The sequence below is a fragment of the Strigops habroptila genome, chromosome 6, assembly GCF_004027225.2.
Source record: "Strigops habroptila isolate Jane chromosome 6, bStrHab1.2.pri, whole genome shotgun sequence".
Taxonomy (NCBI): domain Eukaryota; kingdom Metazoa; phylum Chordata; class Aves; order Psittaciformes; family Psittacidae; genus Strigops; species Strigops habroptila.
The window spans coordinates 67571782-67587611 of NC_044282.2; the positions used below are offsets into that span (position 1 = coordinate 67571782).

At 44.6% G+C, this 15830-nt stretch overlaps 1 protein-coding gene across 1 annotated transcript in view; it reads right to left on the reverse strand.

Moving 5' to 3' along the window:
• The window catches only part of PCSK2 (proprotein convertase subtilisin/kexin type 2), a 110323-nt gene extending 95214 nt beyond the window's left edge, over nucleotides 1-15109 (reverse strand). The window contains exon 1 of the mRNA XM_030490221.1: nucleotides 14639-15109. Within this exon, the coding sequence (XP_030346081.1) occupies nucleotides 14639-14827 (189 nt within the window). The 5' untranslated portion in view covers nucleotides 14828-15109. The remainder of the gene's footprint in view (nucleotides 1-14638) is intronic.
• Nucleotides 15110-15830: the final 721 nt, after the last annotated feature.

The following is a 15830-nucleotide window of genomic DNA, read 5'->3' on the forward strand; positions in this document are numbered from 1 at the left end:
GTGCCAGAGCTTTCCCAACATGAAATCCAGACCACTGCATCCCCACGGCTCCAGGCATGGATTTCACACTTTCTCATTAGTGTGCCATAATTACTCTGAAAGCTTAGCATAAGGATCTCTGGTGGAGCTAGGGATCTGCACAAGCTCCAAAGAGCCCTCAAGACTGGCACAGTGAGGTCCAAGTCTGAGTGTTATGATTCAGTCTTCCTGGCTCATTTCTCATTGCACCTGTGTCTTATTTAGCTGCCTCCATCCAAGCTTAATCTGTTTGTCCTGGCAAAACTAGCTGGTGGAGGTGTTAGCCATGGCTTTTACAGTCCCAAAATGTAAACGTCATGTTACAACATCATCAGATTATCCTTGTCAAATCAACCCATTAACACTCAGTACAACATTTCTCCTACAAAACAATTCTGAAATACCTTAGATATTTACATGTATTTCCAACTTTGTCTCATATACATGTCCAACCACCTCTGAAGGGAATCAGCAGCAGTTGGTGGTAATAAGAAAGGATTGTGACTGCTTGGTTGAGAGATCCAGAAGTCTGTGGAAATACTGTAATATGCATGGTAACAAGGCTGCCTGTTACTGTTATTTAGGATATTGATCATCCTGTATTCCTGTTATCCTGGACTGTTGTTACACTTACATGTCCAGTCTGTTCATGTGGAACTCATCTGAGCTCCCCACACAATTCATGGCAAAAAGAAAAGAGACACTTTAAGAGCATGATTCATCGGACCTGCTTCAGGTGCCCATGTTAAAATAAGCAGAGCGGAGCCCCAGGAGCACCTCTTCCACTCCAGAGACTGTACGGGAAGCACAGTTGTCCACATTCAGGTAGATCAATTCTGATGTTAAATGTCTAGTCATCATTTTCTCATCAGTCTTGTTCTTACCGTATCACACATAGTGCTTCCAAGCGCTTGCAAAACACTGCTCCATTCGTTTGGTTTGAAGTTTGCAATATTGGAATTTGATTTGCAATTGAATGAATCACACAGGTTTAACGTTTTACTGTATTTATCTCACTATATTTATCTTGTCACTGAAGATCTTCATCCTGCAAGCGCATAACAGTCATATAAGGTATCAGCAACAAGATTGTGGATTTGCTGATAGTTTTATCAGTGAATTGGAGAAGCCATTTGAGGCTTTTAAAAGAGTTATTCTAGGTTATGTGAATGGATCTGTGCATTTTAGAGAGTTTTATCTGTTACTCCCCAGTAACCATAAAACCCATTATCGATTCTACCACGTGCACTGTTGAAAGCAGGATATTTCCCAGATTTGGAGAAGAGAAGAATGTTCTTGCTTATACACTGGCATTCGCATTGGACCATCTGAATTAATCCAGATTGTCACTACCTGGAGTAGATGACTCCTACTGTTTGGCTGACAGCATGAGGTGAAGGCCTAGCAATCATCATCATGTCCTCTTACACAGATGTCCAGGATCCTGCAAGAAAAGCACCTCGGCCAAGCCCTGGGCACTAGAAGAACAGAATCACGGAATCATAGAATCAACTAGGTTGGAAAAGTCCTTTAAGATCATCAAGTCCAAGCATTACCCCAGGACTGCCAAGGCCACCACTAAACCACTAAAGAATCCTGGAGCTCAGCACTGAGCAAAGTCACGGTGGGCATTGAACAGTTGTGTTGTCATTTTCAGAAGCAACAAATGGCCACTGCAAAAGTAAGGCAGCCTCTCCAATTGAGCTACGGGGCTTCATAACAACCACGCACACAACACATAAACATACATGTGGTTTAGAATAATAAATACAATTCCAACAGAAGTCGAATCAATTACATTTTCTTAAAATAGGTATCAGTAGCACGAAATGAAATTCTTACACAATTTGGGAGAATTTTACTCATCCTATTAAAAAAAAAACCCAACAAAAAACCAAACGACAACAACCCAAACCAAAACCCCCAAAAACCCAAACCACAAAAACCCAAAATCCCCTCCCAGAAGCACCCCTCAAATAAAAAAAATAAACAAACAAAAAGACAAACAGAAATTATACTCCAGACATTCTTAAGAGGCACTTGCCCCAGACTTTCTTAACTTGTTCATGTTAGTAGTGACATCAAGGAACTGCTCCTCAGCTGTGCAGTCTAAATGACACCACAGCCAGAAAGCCAGCCAGCACTTGACCCAATTAACTAACTGTGGCTCGTTTAGCCTGTGACAGTCAATGCTTTAAGAATACAGGGGGAAAAAGGATGGTGCCCTGAAAGTGGCTTTGCCAGTTCTACATTTTATTACCAAAGGCTAAAAAAAATTTTGCTGTAAGTGCCTGTCTCTTGCTTGGAGCAATGGGGCTCCTCTAGGCATCCTGCCACTCTTTCAAGGCTCTTCTGTGTTTTCAAAGCATCTCCCAAGGTGATAATATTCTGTGAAAGTTTTCACACCTGAAGTAACCACCTTTCCAAGGTTGTTCTATCCGGAACCATTTCATTTGCTTTTGCCTTCTCTGCTGCTGCTTCACATGGTAGCGCTCTGCTGCAGGACAGAACCAGGAATAAAACTCACAAGACATGAGTTTCAGCATCTTCAGAGATGCTGGGTAACCCCAGCGCCTCCTAGTATCAAGAGAATCTCAGGCAATTACAGCTCTAATGTTGTTTCAGTTGCCTTGCATGTAAAATGGCACCGTCTAATAAGTACTTGTTTAGTTATTTTATTTATTGATAGGATTCATTTAATTAATGTTTGCACAGCTCTATAGATGGTGCTATAAAACTCGAACTATAAAATGCCAAGTGCCATTGTAAACATATATTAAAGGGTATATCTAGATATATAATATATATATGCAATCAGGTACCTCTAACAAATATTTGACAAATATTTTAGTGTGCTTGAGTAACACATGATGGAAATCTCTTCTTCATAATAGTACACCTGCCTTAGGGAAAACTCACATGGAATAGCTTGATTTAGAGTTTGCAAATTTAAGTGACCATGGTGCATTTCCAACTGAGCTGTATCAGGATTGCTGACAGCAATCAGCACTGCTAACAAAGGCTACTTTGCCTCACTCCTGATCTACAAGACATCTTTTAAGCACGTAACCAAACAGGTTGACTACTACTGTCACACAGGAGCCTGGTGTCACATCAGCTCTAAAAACATGGAGATAAAAGATACGAGATAAAGTTTGCTACTTTTAAAACAGCACTGAGATGCAGTGTGCCCCAGCCACAAGTTACTGGTACTTGTATCTCAAGGATGGAAAGGGGCAAGACATGGCTACATGCTGACACCCTGGATTTCAGCAGAGCAATTCAGCAATACTTTTAAATCTATGTCCATGTAACAAAGTGTATAAGACACAAACATGTGCGAGTGCTCAGCTAATGTAGCCCCAAAAAGCAAAGTCATGAACCCAAGCTCTAATGAAGTAGTGTTGTAAAAAAAGCAGCTCAGACCAAAATTAGTTGGTTACTGCCAAGAGCTCCTCAAGAAATCACATAAAAGGTGAATTTCATTAATGCAAAGATGCTAGTCCTGACAAACACTTAAAGAAGATACGTAGCTCTCTATTCAAAACCTTTTTTCTTCCCTTTTTAATTCATATCTGTTTAATGCTAGGCTGCCAAGCAGTAGCCAATTGATGGCAAGTGCTTCACAGGGAGGTTTTGGTTGTTGTACCACATTGAACAAGTCTTCCAGTTCCCAGAGAAGTGTCAATTCCTGGAGAAAAAGATGTGCTTGATGGGAGAGAAGCTGATGGATAACAACGAGAAACAAAACTGTGACATTAAACTGGGGGGGGAGGAGGGCACACTCTTGCTTCCTCTTTTTCTTTAAGATAGTAGGCATGAGAGGAACAGGACAAGGAAGCTTTAAGAAAAAGATATTCAGTGGAGCCAAGGAAAAGAGGAAATTTTGGGACACTGCTATTTTCCTTATTTTTTTATAATGTTGCTTGATTCTGCCATGGGAAAGTCATTAATCCCCACTATTACGAGACCAGGTCAGAAGCAAATTCTGCCATTACTTGTGCCATCATGGCTCCAGTACACAACGGTATGATCATCACTTCACAACAGAGACTAACTGCTCTGAGTGGGTGCAAGAGCTCCAAACTGGAAGATAAAGCATGACCCAAATCTGCCTCGATGCTAGCAATAACAATGTATAAGGAAAGAAAGCAGCACCACCTCTTCCCCTTCCTGCCCAGTCCTACCCCATTGACTTTTCAGGCAGCTGTGAAATAAGTCTTTTTATTGTTTGTTACTACCAATTAATAAATGACAGAAGTTTATTGCCAGCAGAAATTGTGGTCAATCCAGCTTGTGCTGATATGTTATCTTGCTTCTATTAGAACAGTAGAGCAAGGCACATGTGGGTTTTTAATTAATCACTTATCATGTTTTAGCCTTTAGAGTCCGGAATACTGGTTTCCCTACCAAGATACAATATATTTAACACGAATAAAGCACGTTCAATTAGAAGGGGGGAAAAGGGATTTTACAGAATGAAATTGAGTGCTTTAATCCCCATCAGAAGAAAGAGGGAAAAAAAAAAAATCCACTTGCTGTTTGGTTTTAGAGTTAAGTGAGGAAAAGTACATTTGCCTGTGACGTTTTGGAGCTAAAATGGTAATGTAAAAATTAACAGACAGAAATGCTGCAAAGACCAAACTTCAGATGATGTCCTGATCCACAACCATGATTTCACCAATGTTAACCCATTTTTCCAAACCTGCAAATGTGTTCCAGTTCTGATATTTGATACTTCTTTACCCAAACACAGAACTGACAGCTCCACTTTACAACTGGTTCAGAGTAACTTCTAAATCACTAAATTCAGCTGGAACACAGTTCTAAAATTAATTGCACAGCAAAGCATAAGGTCCCTGTGGGACCAATGGGAATCCACCAGTCATGATGATAGCTAATTCACCACATCTTGGCTGCTTCTAAAAGCGTTAAACAGAAGCTTCTCCTCCACTTGGTGTTGCATAGTAGGTGACAAAGACAGTGCTCACTCACAGAGCAGATTTCAGAATCACAGTCCTTCATTTCACTTGTGCTGGAGAGGGACTTTTTATGAGGACATGTAGTGACAGGACAAGGGGGAATGGCTTTAAACAGAGCATAGATTTAGGTTAGACATTAGGAAGAAATTCTCTACTGTGAGGTTGGTGAGACACTGGCACAGGGTGCCCAGAGAAGCTGTGGCTGCCCCATCCCTGGCAGTGCTCAAGGCCAGGTTGGACGGGGCTTGAAGAAACCTGGTCTAGTGGAAGGTGTCCCTGCCTGTGGCAGGGGGTTGGAACTTGATGAGCTTTAAGGTCCCCTCCAACACAAACCATTTTATGACTATTCTATGAGGAGGCAAAAAGGAGGATCTTCTGTCGCTGAGAGAGGGGAGGTTCTATCCCACCTCTTTTACCATCCATAGAGGGAAGAGATTCACCTGTTTGGCTGCAGTTTAATATCCAATGCCCATCTAATAACAGTATCAGTTTCTCTACTTTTAAAAATAATAACAAAATATGTATATGTTGGGTTTCAGGTTTTCCCATTTTGGTTCTATACTCTAGGGGAAAGCAGCTCTGACAGGTAAGCAAATAACCTAGTTCAGTCATGAGTATCTGGGACACACTTGCCAACTGGTTTGATGTAAACACCGAGGTCACTCTTTCCATTTGCTTTCTGTGGACAAAGTAGTTAAGAACATAACATTTACACAGAAGTTTTGTTTGAGAAGGTAGGCAATACATGACAAGGCACATTTCCTCCTAGTTCACTCCGTGAGCAAGTAAACTAGAGCTATCACTACCTAAATTATTTGTTTATAATCCCAGTGTATAAATGGTAAAATCAGGCTAGCTCATAATTCCCTTTTTTAGTCCAAGCTCCCGCTACTTGCTGAACACAGGCAGTGTTCAGCTGAATTAGACTTAAGAGCTACTGTCACGAATCCATGACCAAACTGGATTTCATGCTGGCTGATAAACTGTGAGTGGTGGCCATGCAGAATTTCATACCACACCAAATCCAGCTCTCTCTGGGACAGTGCTCTCTGTCCCAAAGCGCAGCCTGGGATGGCTGAGCTGAAATTAAATCTCCATTTCCACAGCATAGAGTTAGCTTTTTCAATGAATTTATATGAGTTAAATGTAGAGCTTGCCTTGATTTACAACAGGAGCAACACATCAGACTGCTTCGGGTTACTTAGAGATATCCTGGTTTTGACAAATAGTCGAGCAGCTTGGCTTCCTCCCACCAGAGGCCAAGGATGGATGGAAGCTTTGAGCTGCTCACTGCAATATTCATAGCCACCATGCAGCCAGCATCCTGTAGAGACCTGACCCATTTAATTATCTGAAAAAGTTGAAAGAAAAAGAAAAACAGAGCAGGGTTCCTGATGACTAGGATAGCATTACAGAACAAAGGCACATTTTAGATTCATTAACCACAGGTTCGAGTTTGTTAATATAGCTCTCACATAAACTATCCACACATGCTACAGACTGGAACTGCACAGGAGGGTTTCCAAGGCATAATATTTTAACAAGAACTGGCAGAATTTATCATTTATTTTAGCATTTTGGCTTTATTTCCAGCTCACAGAATTTTCCATGAGCACAGACGTTTCTCAGGATTTACTAATTGAAATTACCTAACAAATGAATTCTACATATGTTTCAGCACCTACTTTTTAAGTACTTCATCACAAGCACGTGAAACTTCAGTTGTTCAGATTAATTTTAATTGGAATAATTCCATAGATGGATGAGGAAAAGGGTCACATGCAAACTTCTACTTAGCTACACTGTAAAGTATTACTAGTATAACTATTCCAGGAAGTCTGATGCTTTTTGGTTGTTTTTTTCTTGTTGTGGGGTTAGTTTTGCTTTGTTTTTTAAATCAACATGGTCTTACTGGTAAAAGATGTAGTTGAAATGAAATTTCTGCTAATATTGTTCTTACTTGGAATGAGTTAAACACATTAGTTCTCCTACTGATAGTAAAAGTGCTGCAATTTGGTTTGTTTTCCCATTCTAACTATATCAGTTAAAGTTTTCTAAGTGTGGGTAGGCTGTTATATCTTGACACCTGTCATAATTTGTGAGAAGGATAGAAGGCTGTCTTCCACCTTCACACAATGGTTGGGTCTTCTAAGAGAGAACATAACTTCAAGCACCTCTGTGCTTTCCAGAAGGAGCCAAGCCTAGCAGCGCTGTCAGTCTCTGGGACCATTCGCCTGCTAATAAACAAATGCCAAGGATGGCAGAGGTTCTCAGATGGAAGCACTTCAAGCTGGGAGTGAACTGACAAGTTATTTTTGTCTAAAGTTTTAATCTAGATTTGAACAGCTAAGATAGAAAGAAAACACTCTACCTTATATGCAGTAACCTAAACCATCTGGGTCTGGTTGTAGGCATGGCAATAGGATCTGTCCATTTGGCCTGACACCATAAAAACAAGTCTTCAAGTCAGGGTACTATTACAAAAACAGTTACCCTTTTGCTGCACAACTCTGCAACCTAAGGTCAGGAGACAAATTCAACTTTAGTGCAGGTTAACACCAATAGATATCCATATTGCCTCTTAGAAATGGCCCTCAGACTGCTTTCAACAGCTGAAAAACCTACCCAGAGGAATGAGAGCTTCAAGTAGGGCCACAGACAGAGCCATGGCATCTGGGATCCCAAAATACAAACACAAAATATGGAATTAATATACCTGGATGTTGTAGAGTGCAGAAATAGCCCGAAACTTATCTACAAGACGAAAGGAGATCCCAAACTGACAGCAGGGCCATATTAATGATCTTTGTTTATCTATTGCTGATACTAAAGTAACACCTTTGACTATAAATTCCATAGTAAGGTCTGAAATAGCTAAGGAACTGACAGACTTTAAGTGAAGGAAACAAAGCCAGAGATTTGTTTCCTATATATTAATCCTGTCTCTCCTGGTGCAAATCCTGAACCTCAGTTGCATGGCACAGAAATCTCCACACACCATCATTACTCTCGTACGCAGAGATGTACAAAGGAGACAAATAACCTGGGGAGCTGAAGTCACTCCAAATACTTTGAAGGCATTTCACAAAACTAGGAAAAGGAGCACCAGCAGGGTTAGGAGACACAGTATAGGGCAACAGACTATTTCCTGCCATAGAATCATAGAACCACAGAACGGTTTGGGTTGGAAGGGACCTTAAAGAACATCTAGTTCCAACCCCCCTGTCTTAGGCAGAGACACCTTCTACTAGACTAGGTTGCTCAAAGCCCCAATCTGCCCTTGAACAAAGAACTTGTAGCTGCTCTGCTGGTGGTTCCCCCACCTCACAAGTACTCTCTGGAGCAGAGGCTCTAGAAAACAAGTCAAGCGGCCACTGTCCACTTCTGGTTTCCATGGTCCATGTCATCCTGAAACTGCTGGCCTGGGATGCTGGCTCCAGTCTGGTGGCACGCAGGCAACCTCTGCCAGAGAGTCCTCTGGGTGAGCTGCTCCTGCTCCACCAGCTCTTGCAAGGTGGGAAAAGGAGGAGCTGGTACCCCCCAGCATCCATGCTTTGAGCACCGATGCTCCTCAACTTCTTAAGTGCCTCAGACATGGAGCTGAAAGCTGTCCCTGGTGCCTTCACACCACACCACAAGAAGCTTTCATCAGGCAGGCACCCAGGGCTAGACTGCAGGAGATAGGCTGCTACACACCATGTTCAGTTCTGGTGTGCTGGCATCACAGCACTCTGCAACTGCTGTTCACTTCTTCATATGTTTTCTCTTTCTATTTTTCTCCTTGACACTGGCAAAACTAAATATAATTTAAATGAAAACAAATAACTGCACATCCCCAGCTGGGCTGCAGCATTAAAAAAAACAAAGTGAAAAAAGAATTACTCGCAGCACATTTCCTGGGTCTCTACCACATGTTCAATTTTGCCAGAGAGTTCAAGCAATATGGAATAAACAAAATTATAAATGCAGGCAGCTTTATAAATAGCCAGAATTCGGGATCTTTGTGTTTACTGAGCTGTAGCTCAGCAAACACAACAAAACTTATCTGTAAAAGCAAGGTTTAATGTGCATGTTTTGCTGAGAAACTGAACTACACCATGTATTCAAAACAGCAACAGAGCAATTACAGCAGAGATCTATAGTAGGGGAGTCTGACCTTCTTGTTTTACACTCAAATAATAAATGTTGTAAAAATCTGACAAAGTAATTATTTTATACCTCAAACAGAGCACTCACCACCAACAAGCAGTTGGTTTGAGTCTCTGGTAGAGAAAGAGCTCTACAGAAACTGGCTTAGGGATGTTCTTGAGCCTGTGCTTTACATTTCTTCTTGTTGACAGTTTACAGCTTCCACATGCATAAGCAAGTACATTTAAGTAACGGGGGATTTGTTTTCTGCATCCAAGGCAGAATGCAAAACAAAATAAAAACCTCCAAACCAAAAAAACATCATTTTGAGACAGATAAAGTACTTCTGCATATGAGGCAAACTCTCCTAGCACAGCAAAACTCTTAGTTAATTCCACTAACATTCCTCTAGAGTGTTAATAGGAGCAAATGCAACTTCCCACTCTGATGCCTGGACTCCACCTGCGAGGAGCCGATGAGCATCCCTCCGAACACAGATGGCTGCTCTCTCTGCACCTCCCAATTACTTTCTTCCAGGGCTTTTTGGAAAAGGGAGCTCTCCATCATGACCCAGCAGTGTGCCTTGCCACAGCAGGATCAAACTTTTCCTGCTAGCTAATTGCATCTTCCCCCTAATTTAAGCACATCAGCTCAAGACTCTCTCTTGGAAGCTGAAGCATTCGCTGTTATGGTGAGACAACCTATTGAAATCTCAGTAGTTGTACAATTAGTATTTGCATGGAATTTACTTTTTCTTATCTTAGTAACACAAAATTGCAACAGTGAAATCTAGGAAATTAAAGCTCTTGGTTTCCTCAAAAAATTTACATTGTACCTTCTAAGAGGTTTTTCTGTTTCTATAACATCCTTTCCTCTAGGCCGGCATAAAACACAAAGCTAATTAATTATTAAACACCTATTAGTGCATGGAAACACTGCAGTCTGAGGCATGATCTTAAGTCCTTGGTCTCCAGCGGACCCATGTGGAGAGGCCTGGGCTCTCTGCCTCCTCTTTGCATGGGACGGTCCATTGCTTCAGCATCTGTTTCCACACCAGAGCACATCTGCATCCCCTGTGCTGCCTTCACCTAGCCAGAACTAACACTTTCATGAGTACTTCAGTTAGCAGCTCACGGGAAGGCAACACAGGCGTGTTTATCTGTATGGACCACCATGTACATGCACAAATTGGTTGGTTAAAATATACACACACAGGGTCAGCCAAGAGCCTGGGTAAGAATTCACCACTCCTTCTTCTTCACTCCATGCATAGGTAGTACAGGAAAAGAAACATATACATGTATACAGACACACATATCTGTAAACACATGTACAGGCCAACCAGCATTTTTTACATGCACAGAATCCCATCTGTCCATCACAGTGCATTCTGGGCATGCAGAAGCATAGCCTGACACCTTAAATATCAAGCTACGCAAACACCTCCTCTCTAGATTCAGGAGCAGCTCTGCATAGGCGGGCATTTCCAGGTCTTTAGTGTGTGGACTGCAGGATAACATTTTCAGGATCCTGGAAGGAGATCCCTGAAAAGAGCTCCCAATGCTGCAAACCCATTATTCTGCCTCCTGGTCTGCTTTCCCCAGCACATCAACTCCCAGCTTAGATGCACACAAGTGGGCTGCTGCAGCAAGAAATACAGCTTCTTTATCTGTTAAGTTTTGCTTTCGGTAAGTCTGTATTTATGCAACATAAAAAAACCCCAAAGCTCCCGATGTTTCATCCAGAAATTCCTGGCCAGCTCCAGAAAGCTTGGTCCTCAACCAGCAGCTTCCTAAGCAAAAACTGGAAGCAGAAAAGTCACAGCTGTGAGAGGGACCTTGGGTTTTGGGATTTAGAGGGAGAGGTGATCAGGTAATACATAAAACATCAAATTCTTTATGCTCTGAAATCCGTGTTTGGTTCTTATTTTAAAATCTGAGGCCACTGAATGTTAATTGTTCAAAACCCTTCACCTCAGTGCTACCAGAAGAGGAATATTTAGCGATGGTGGCATTTTACAGATTGTCTCAGTCTCAGTGTTGATGAAATGGAAAGAGGTGCCTAAACTCTGATCTCCAATTAGGAGACCTTTCCAAAGGCTTCTTACAACTCCCCTTGTTAGAAATGAATTAAGAACTGCAAGGCAAGGTCAGAAAGCAGCTTTCTCAGCCTGCATTAACAAATGTATTCTGGTGGCAACCATGCCAGGATGCAAATAAAATGGGGGGAAGAAAGTTGTTCCATTTGCAGTTCTCACTGCAAATTAACTATTAGGGGGACACCCTCCTGACTCCTGAGTGCTGAAAGATGGTAAGGTTAACCATTTTAAGGAAAGGATATGCTTCATCACGGTATCTGTTTCACCAGGAATATATAGAATCGATTTTGGTAGGTATAAATGGATTGAAAAATTGCAAATGTTAAAAAAAAAAAAAATTAATCAAAGAGCACAATCAGGGTTACAAAGAGCTCTGTATGTATTTGGGATTAATTCAGAAAAGGTTGAAGAAAAACTGATCAGCGTATTTGAGACTCTTCATGTAAGGATCCCAGACCTAAACAGGCACCTGTTTACAAAAGTACCAAGCCTTTAACCAATTCATCAAGCACTGAATTTAAAGTGTAAGTTTTAGCCCACCTAAGTCTTGTAGTGCTTTCAGAATGATGGTAGGAAGCATGGCCAAAGAATCAATTAGAAAGTGCATCACAGGGTTCATAACATTAATCTTCAAGGCAATGCTTTCTCTTGCATTTCTGCAGAAATCTGCTGTTAAGTAAATGTAACACGCACTTGCTCAGAGATTGTTTGTTATTAGGTAAAAAACATATGTAAAAACATATGTTAAAAAAATATATCTATAAAAACATGAGATAAAAACATACATAAAAATATGTAATTTAAAAATCAGCTCCTATAAAGTCATGTTAAAAGAAGTCTGTAATACATACATAGAATAAATCCCTCTCATATACGTCTTAAATCCACACACAGAAAAAAGCTGAATCTGCCCTTGTGCTCCTCCTGGGAAAGTCCCTGCACTGAAATAAAGGTCGTTATTTTCAGGCAACATCCCTCCTCTCATGTGGGTGAAGGTAACTGGATTTAAGTAAATAACTCACTATATTATTCAAACAATATGTGTGGCTGAAGTATGCAGAGATCACTTCTCCTTATGGTATGATTTGGAGGAGGGTTCTGTTATTTTCTGAATATTTCATTCAACAGCACATCTACACATGCTACTTTCCCCTGAGAGTTTACCACCAACAGCTGTTTCCATACACACACACAACCACGTTCAACTTTCTGCCCTGTACCGCCATGCAAGCTGAGTGTGCAGACTGTAAGCAGAGACAAGCCTGATGATAGCAAAAGAGATGAGGAGACTCTGCAGTTCAGCAATACTGAGGGGACACTGGAGTAGATGGCACAAGCTTTTATTAACAGCCGACTATCGCCACCCAAGCCCCGTCACAGATCTCCCCTGCGGAATGGAGATTGCTATCAGCTTCTTATGCATTATCATCCAACATGGACAGCTAAAACCCCACAAACTTTTCCTATTGCCTAAAATTACTGCCTCGCAGACAGCAGGTTGCTATTTCCTCTTGCATTTGTGGAGGAGGGGTGAGAGGCTTTCTGGCTTTTTAGGGACTGGGATGATGTAACCTCGAAACCTCTTGGGACAGCATGTGCTCGGTGCAGGAGCCATGGCCACCACCAGCCCCCCCCAGCCTGCGAGCACACGCACATCACACCAGGGCTCTGCTCCGCTCCGTTCCTAGAGACACCCGCGGCCACGGGAAGCAGCCCCCCCGCGGCATGTACTGGAAAGCAGGTACTCTCCTCTCGCACACCCGAGGGACTTCCCTCCAGCTCTCTGCCGAGATAAGCTGCAGCATTGATTCCATGAAGAAGCTATGTATCTCCTAATGTGCCATAGGCATCCTGGGGAGAAGCATAGTGGAGGGGAGAGGATTGCAACAGCCCAGAAGCTACATTTCTCCATTCTATAAAATCCTCTCACCCCCTGTCTCTTCCCCATGCGTGTCACAGTTTCATTTGAAAGCATTTAGCCAAAGTAATACAAAATTCAGCTATGCAGAAAAGTACACTTCCCTCTTTGTAAGGCCTTATCAGTCAGATACCCCACAACAGGAGGGAGGGAGTAAGAACAGAAGGGGAATAAAAAGAGAAAACTGTTGACCAAAGAGACATATTTAAGTTTCATGTAACAAGATCTAATCCCCACAATGGATCCTCTCCCAGGGGCATCAGCAGCTCAGCTCCATCACTTATCAGGACAAGGCTGTGAGCCCAAAACAAAAGCATCTTATCAGCAGCAGGAGTTGGCTGTGGTCAAAGGAACAATGATCTTGTCCTCATTTCTCTAATAAGCTCCCACTGGAGCTGCAACAAGGCAGCCTGAGGCAGGGAGTCCCACTTCACATGCTTTTTAAATTTTTTATATATATCTTTTAATCAAGGTCTTAAGCCATTTCACTCATCCAAGTTCAGGGTACCACTCTCATTCATTTCCTTGGAAGTAGGATCAGGCTTTCATTGCATAACTACCGGGGAAAGATAAAACCCTAACAAGCAGCAGCAGCAATGCTCCCAGCTCCCTTTCCCTCCACACTCCTGCAAGCAGAGTGCTGCCTAGGCATTCAGTCTGCCAAGAGTTGTATTGACCAGGGCACTCTATTAACCTCTCCCCATCTACACCGCAGATCTAACCGTACCCTAAAATATTGAGAGGTCTAATTACTATTTGAATGGGAGAGATTTCTAGTGGAGCTGGGCTCCCCAAGAGCCAGGAAGAGACTCCCTGCCGCTGTGCCTATCTGAGATTTCCTGGGACCTCAGGAGAGAAAACCACCTCCAATAGCACTTGAAGTTTCCCAACTTACATTCATTAGCAATAAGCACTGATTGCTCATCATGCTTCACACTAAGCAGCTTCTTCAAGCTGGGGCATCCTGCTTCTCTAGCAGAATAACAGGAATGTTAAGAAGCCACCAGCCTCACAAACTTGAGTGTCAAACCCCCTATGAAATCCTTCATTTAAATTGCGTGCAAGATTCTCCATAGCGATGGGGCTGTAATTATTTTTAAGTGCTCCAGGCAGGTTCAATGGCAGCCTCGCACAGGAAGCCCCGGGCGGCCCCAGCCCCAACTCCCGAGCCCCGCAGGATGGGAGCTCAATTGGAGGATGTTTACACAGTAAGTCAAAAAGCACCGAGCTACCGTGTGGGAAACTCCTCTGCTTTCCAGTCCAAGAAAACCACCCTCCCGTGCCGCTCCTGAGGAGCGCTGGCAATGGCTCTCGGCACCGCTACTCCTCGAATTCCCACGGGAAAGGGGGGGGTTAACGCGGGGACACCCGGGACGCGCCCGCTCCGTCCCTCCTCGCCTGGGAAGTCGCGGGCGTGCGGGACCGTGCCGGGGCTGCTCACGGCAGGACCCCAACGCGAAGGGCACCGCGCCCCGAGCCAGCGCGGGCACTTACCTTCCGCACCCCGCCGAAGCCGTGCTCCGCCGCCACCCGCTCGGCCTCCGCCTGGCCCCCGCCGTGCAGCTCCACCAAGAAATGGTTGGTGTAGACGGCTCCGCGGGCCGGGGCGCCGAGGAAGAGCAGCAGGAGGAGGAAGAGGAGAAGAAGGAGGGCACCCCGCAGCAGCGGCGGCCCCGCCGGCATGGCCCCGCGCTGCGCGCCCGCGGAGGCAGCCCGCCGCGCCGCGGGGAGGGCGCCGGGCGGGCGGGGAAGCGCCCGAGAGATGCGAGGGGAAGGGGAAAAGGGATAAACGGGGATTACAAGCGAGGAAAGCGGCGGCGGCAGGAGGGGAGCGGGGCGGCGGGGGGGCTGCTCGGGGGTGCGCGCTGCCGGCTCTGCATTCCCGGCCCCTCCTCGGCGCTAATTCAGCGGCGGCCGGAGGGAAGGAAGCTCCCGCCGGGAGGGGAGATCGCCGCGCTGCCAATCACGGGCGGGGAGGATCGCCCTGACATCCCCCCACCACACACACCCCTAACCCCTCCCTTCCACCCGCCTCTACACACCCCTCCCGCACCTCACACCCGCCAGCACACCTCACGCACACAGTCCCCGCGCACATTACACACCCGTGCACTAGCAGCAGCCCCCCACGTCCCCGCTCTAGCCCCCCAGCGCTTCTCTCCCTGGGGGTGGGGGGCTCGAGTGGACCCCCCCCCCAGAGCAGGAGCCGATGCGCAGGTAGCTTTAGGGTCAGGAGGGATAAACACTTTGGCCAAAAACAGATGGCCAGGACCAGTACCCGGCTTCTACTCTGAGCCCAGCAAGCACAAAGTTGGGAGTGCCCTCCACATTCCCCTCTCTAGCTTGCACCCCACACCAGCTCCTCACGGGGCAATGGGCAAGGTGGTGCGATCCCTCTTTTCACAGAAGCCGGGCCCAAAGAGGAGGTCAGGCAGTCCTGGGACAAAGCTGGGGACAGCCTTGGACCCACGGCCCCCAACTCTGCTCTGAGCCAGAAAGCTGCTCAGCTCCGCAGGGGCCCAGGCTCCCTCAGCAATCCCCAAATGCTTGCAGGGGAAGCACCAACAGGAAAGCACCTGGGCATTCCCTGTGATGAGACAGCCAAGGATGGGGAGCAGACATGTGCTGGTAGGATTTCAGAGGTGGCAGCACCTAAGAGGATGAGAACTCTAAAAAATAATCTGCC